Source organism: Chroicocephalus ridibundus, chromosome 9, assembly GCF_963924245.1.
Source record: "Chroicocephalus ridibundus chromosome 9, bChrRid1.1, whole genome shotgun sequence".
NCBI lineage: Eukaryota > Metazoa > Chordata > Aves > Charadriiformes > Laridae > Chroicocephalus > Chroicocephalus ridibundus.
In genome coordinates, this window is record NC_086292.1 from 40,808,842 (window position 1) to 40,814,841 (window position 6,000).

Here is a 6,000-nt window from a genome sequence, read left to right on the forward strand (position 1 = left end):
TTCCATTCTAACTTGTCAGTTATGAAGCAGTAAGCCCCCAAAAATTACCCTAAACGACACATGTATCTGATCTTCACAAGCCATTTAAGCATAATCTCCGAATACATCTTCATAATGACAGCCCCATTTCTGTCCTCTTAATAACAATAATCACTACATCAACAGTGTTATTTTGCCTTGACTGTTTTGAAAAGGCTATTTTTTTTTTCCTTTGCTACCTCATCTTTACAGCAATTTTTCTTACTGGAAAGAAAAATCAGCAATACCATCTGGTATTACAGAAATCACCAATACCTCTCTTGTTTTGCATTTTTATTAAGAGGCATGGGAAAACATTATTCTATTTGAAAAAATATTTGGAACTAACCACAAGCTATATATGCAAATTTTAAATAAATATTCTGCGATAGAAGAGATATCCTGAAATGAAATCTTTTGTGTGCCCTATCCATTAGGAATATCAAAAAATGACATTTCTTCAATGCAAGTTACTGTTTGGTACACAGTCCTGAAGGACAAAGCATCATTACAGAACAATTCAAGAGGCACTATGATCTCATACCACAGATTGACTAAAATAAGAATCAATTCTGCAGTAAGAAAGCTACGAAAATACAAGAAGAAAAATCTCCCATTAGCTAATGAGTGTTCCATTTTTGAGACCTTTGTTTTAACATTGTCTTAGAAAGAAGACTACTTTTTTGCATCCCAGAAACATCAGAGCTCGTTATAACCTACATCGCTAGAACACTCCATTTACTCCTCAGGATGCTGTTAAATTGATTTTGGAGTTTACTGGATGCTCTATATCGTAATGAAGGGCAAAGCTGTTACTACTGCAGCAATAAAACACAACAACTTTTGAGCCCTGAGTTGAATAGACAATTTTGAAATCCAAAACACTGAGGTAGATTTTTTTTTTTTATCATCAATTTCAAAGCTGTACGAAAGCTAAAGAAGAGAACGGCCCAACTGTCTACTTCAGAAAGCCAGTTCCTTTGGGGAATATGGAATGGGCAGCATCAAGAAAATTTGTCCACAGCACTTAATATCTTAGTAATTTGAGTACAAACGTAAGACTGGCTAACAGATGATGTAGTTCTCAGAACGTCCAGCTGGAATGCGAGAATGATTTATCTCCACTTAACTCCCAAGTCAAACAAACAACACATACAAACAAAACCAGCTCCCAGAACCCAATGCACTTCCCTAAAACAAGAGCCCAGATGCAGGGAGGAGTTACAAGTTTTCACCGATATGACATAAAATTTGCTGTTAACTCACTACAAACTGAAAGCAAAGAGAGCTTATTTAACCATCTTTCCACAAGGTTCAACCCCAATTTTCTGGTCTCTTCTATTAGCCGTAGGCTAAACGTACCCCCCAGCAGCTACTGTAGTTGTAATAGTAATGTCTTAAGCCTCAGCAACTCCTTTCACGGCTCACCGCCTCCCTCTGTCTCAACATATCTCTAGTAGATGCCCTTCTGGGGATATGTTGTTCTCCATACCTTCAGACTTTGGGCTCTCTGTTTAAAAAGAAATCATTAAAGGAGCTTTAGTGATTATGTGAACCCCAATTACTATTTTTTTTCCAATTAAATATAAGAATACAATCCCAAGGATTCACAACATCTTAAAACGTAGCCAAAAATGTATCCTATGGGATCTGCCCTCTAGTGTAACTCCAGATAAACTCTGAAATCTCATGATTTCTTCTGACTTGACTTATGAGTTTGTGGCATTTGGCAATGCATCTCTGGGTACTACCCAGGGTGGCCCTTCCATATAAGGATACCTCACCAGGAAGAGCTGAAAGGATGCAACCAGTTCATTTCACATCAACTGATCACAGCAGAAAGTTGCTGCTCTGGGACCACCCATCAGACTGAGCCAGATTGGAACTCATCACCCAAGACCAAGTAACGTCCCAGGAAAAGAAAATGCCGAATTCATCAACAGTTTTATGTTTTCATCCCAACTTGATTAATACAAGAATCACCACATCATGTACTTCACTCAAGTTAAGGAAAATTTGACCCCAAAGTACCAACAGTTATGGACAAGTTTGCATTCCAAAAATATATACATTTAAAACAGACATGGCACTAAGTTACTTTGCTGCAAGCAGTAATTTATGAAATGCTTGTTACACCTCCACAATTTTTTTGTTCTTAAATCCATTTAATATGCCAATCTTATTTCAGGAGGAAATAAATTAACTCTGATGCTTTGTGCCAATGCAGATGAGCTTCCCACACACCTGTATTGTGTTTCACACTTCAGTTAGTTAGTCATCCACATTACGACAAACGAACAAAGTACATCTAACCAGACCCCATTCCCAAGGCTAAGCATGCAGGAAGAGGAAGAAAGAAGACTATCCCACAGACCCCCCAGTTTTTAAAGTGCTATGACAGATTGCAGCTATGGATGAACACCTTCACCAGAAAGAACTATGAGTTTAGATCTCGCACTGCCCAGGAAGCCCACAGAGGTGGCCTCACCCCCACCACAATTCAGTCCCTGACACTGCAATTCCCGTGACCACTAGCCAGGACACGCTGCAAACTGCTTGGGCTGCCATGAACTTTCATAACTCAAACTCTCAATTAAAAAAAAAATCACTGGGAAATGGATAAATCTGCACCTAATGTAAGAAGAAAGATGATGATGCAGAGCAGTGCATGGTTCTGAACCAGGAGATCCCACATTGAAAGACTTTCACATCCAGAATTACAGAACACCCAGCTTTTCTGTCTCTGCTAATCCCCATTCCACTATCTAGAATATGACTAAAATCACACGTATTTGTATTGTGGTAGCTGCAAGTTAATGTCCTGCCTGAATTATCAACTGTTATTAGAACCCCAGACAATTGCTTAATAAAAATTTAATCATATTGTAATTTCTAATCATCATTAAAGACGCTTAACAAGTTAATCTCTCTATTGTGCTCCCCTAATATCGTGGATCAGAAAGTCAACCGGCGTAAGGCAACACAGCTTCACCAATACTAATAGGGCTACTTTCATGTTACTCCCGCTGAGGATCTGGCTCCGAGAGAAAATAGCAGTATTAAAATCCTCTCGGTACAGCTTTTGACTCTTTCTCTGCACTGCTTCGCAGTTAATCCAAAAAAATAACAAAAGCAAGAGATTATGACTTAAAAAAAACCAAACCACAGTGCAAATCAAGGTATTTCATGCAGCTCTATCTTCTGCTGTGCGTGGTAGAGCAAACCCAGCACTGCACTACAGATCGAAGGTCTCCTTTCCTCACCTCTTCACAGCTCAAAAACTCCTCATTTTGACTTCGTCCACACATAGCTACATTTGTCTGACAGCAACGCTCACGCACAGAAAACGTGGGAGGCTCATTAACAGCCAGTGAAGTTGTCTTTCATCTCAGATCAGTTCCAACTGCCTAGACGAGGAGTGAAATGATGCTCTGAAACCTCAGCCTTGCAGAAGTAAGCATTGGTTCCCTTCAGGAAACCAACATCCTTCCGGTGGACCGGCAATCTGTGCTTAAGAGAGCTGGAGGACCACACCGCAAGTCAACTTTAACCATGTCAGATTGTTGCACAGAGATGCATACAGCCAACATGCCTGGCTCTCGTTTGCCCCGTATTTTTTTTATGTTTCTTCAATGATCCCGTAACACTTTCTAAATTCACAAAGCGGTCAGGGGAGAGTAACTGTGAAGCCCTGCTCTGAGGCTGCTCTGCGGCGCGTGCACACCACACCTCCTGCAACCACATCTTTCTGTGGCTTCACCTGCAGGCAGGTGAAAACAGAAAGCAGAAATAGTTGGGGCCACCAGGCTCGACTATAATTCAGCGGTTTCACCTCAAAGTGGTCAGGGTTGTTCCTTCTGTGCTTAGCTTGGAGGAGCAGATTGGAGAACGGCAAACCAAACCCAAGACAAAAAAAGGCTGTTCTTATCCTGCTTTGTCTGCAAAACAGCTCACCAATTCCAGCTCAGTGTGCACACAGCGAAACTCTCCGTTATCATGCGCGACATGGTATCCTGGAAGCTAACTAATATTCATTTTAATAACCTTCTATTAAATATTGATTTTCATTTAATATGTAGAATTCTGACATTAAAACTTAATCTGATTGGCAAAGATCTGTTCCAGCTTACTTTATTGACACTTACTGCACCAAATTAATTGTTTATATCATAATATTTACTTTCAGTATGACAACTACATGACCAACTACATCAGGATTTAATCTAAAGAACAGCTTTCAAACATTAGTTGGCATTTACTCAAGCAAGCCCTTAATTGTCAGAACTGAACTTGACTCTACAGAACATGACAAGAAGTGATCACATATTAAAACAAGTAAAACCGAACTCCACCTTTGATAAAAATACTCCTCATTAGTATCGAGCCCAGTGCAAGATGCGTTGCCCCACTTGTTTTTAGTGTGGGACACTTGTTGATCCAACACTAAGTTGATCCAAGCACATCTCCAAAATACGTACTACGGCATTTCATCGAAACCTGTTCTACTCCATCACGCGCTCAACAAAATCCATGTTGCACCTCAGAGACGTGTAACACAACCTCGGGGAATGCCTTGCCCCATGAAAAATTCAAAGAGAAAAATTTAGTAAGTTTCTTCTCTTAATAGATGTGGCATTAACAGAAAGTATTTATTTCACCTTTGGCAAGAAAAACAAACATATGGCAAAGCCCCTGCAGGCACCCAGGTGCCCTAGGTCAGTTTCGACGCCCTGTTTCGGTTCCAAGCGATGCTTCGCAAGCCGGTTTTGCTTCCCGACGATAAACCGGGCTGGAAAAGTAAATATTCCCAGCAATTCCTAGGGCAGCCGACCCCCGCTGCCCCACGGCCACCCTTCCCGCCTGGGGAAACACGTCCCCTCTCTTTCTCCCGCCGTATGACCGCGAATGCTTATGCAAAACTGTTGGTTTCTGCGGCGCCTACACCCGACGGCAGCAAGCCCGGAGGGAGAGGAGGCGGCCGGGCTCCTCCAGCCCGAGAAACCCGCCGAGGGGCTCCCGGCTCTCCGCCTCCGCTCGCTCCCCGGGGCGGCCGGCTCCTGGCCCGGGGGCGGCCCGGCTCTCCCCGCCGCCCCCTCCGGCCCGCAGCCAGCGGCCCCCGCCGACCAGGGACGAGCTCGGGGGGGGGCTGCCGGCCCCGGTGGCTGCGGGGACCACGCCGTCCCCGGGGGCGGGTGTGTTCCTAAGGCTGGGGAGGCGCGGGGGGGGGTCGTGTTGTGCGGCGGGGCCACATGGCGGCGGGACGAGATGGACTCCCTGCAGCGCAGGGGGCGACGGCAGCAGCAGCTACTCACCGGGAGGGTTTACCGCCGCCGGCGTTGCCATCTTGTCTCTGAGAAGAATTAAGACAAATGCAAGAGGGGAGGAGGGATGCTCTGAGCAGCCCGGGGGAGGGGAAGGCAGCCGGCGCCAGGGCGGGCCGGGTGGCGCGGGGGCGGCGGCGGGCTGCTCCCGCCCCGGGGCCCGGCGGCGGCGCTCCCCGCTCCGTGCGGGGCGGCCCCAAGATGTCCGATGGCCCCCGCGCCGCGTCTGCTCATGCGCCGCCTGCAGTGAGCATGTGCCGGGCGGCCGCACATGTGCGCTGGGTCCGCGCCCGCCGGCATCCCGGCGGGATCCCCCCGCGCTTCGCCCCGCAGGGACCGGGGGAGGACGTGCCCTGCGTCCCGGTGCCAACCCGGCCGCCCCCTTCGGGGCTCGAACCCGCGGCCGCGGTGCGCGCGGCTCCTCACAGGGCGCCAACGCCCCTGAGGGAGAGAGCTCCTGTGGAGGCCCGAACGCGGGCCAGGGGGGCAACGGGTGGTGGTTGTGTGCTGCCCGCCGGCCCCGAAATTGGGGGCGGGTGGGGGCGGTTGGGGTGCTGCCCACCGCCCCAAAAAAATGAGGGGGAGCGGTTGAGCTGCTGCCTGCCACCCCCGAAACTGAGGAGTGGTTGGGGTGCTGCCCGCCACCACCACCAAAAACTGA

The 6,000-nt window shown here is 47.0% G+C and overlaps 1 protein-coding gene across 2 annotated transcripts in view; it reads right to left on the minus strand.

Annotated features, from left to right (window-relative positions):
* ARNT2 (aryl hydrocarbon receptor nuclear translocator 2) overlaps positions 1–5,558 on the minus strand; it is a 108,457-nt gene extending 102,899 nt beyond the window's left edge. For both annotated transcript variants that reach the window (XM_063345970.1, XM_063345968.1), the window contains exon 1: positions 5,331–5,558. In XM_063345970.1, coding sequence (XP_063202040.1) covers positions 5,331–5,361 — 31 coding nt within the window. In that variant the 5' untranslated portion in view covers positions 5,362–5,558. The remainder of the gene's footprint in view (positions 1–5,330) is intronic.
* Positions 5,559–6,000: the final 442 nt, after the last annotated feature.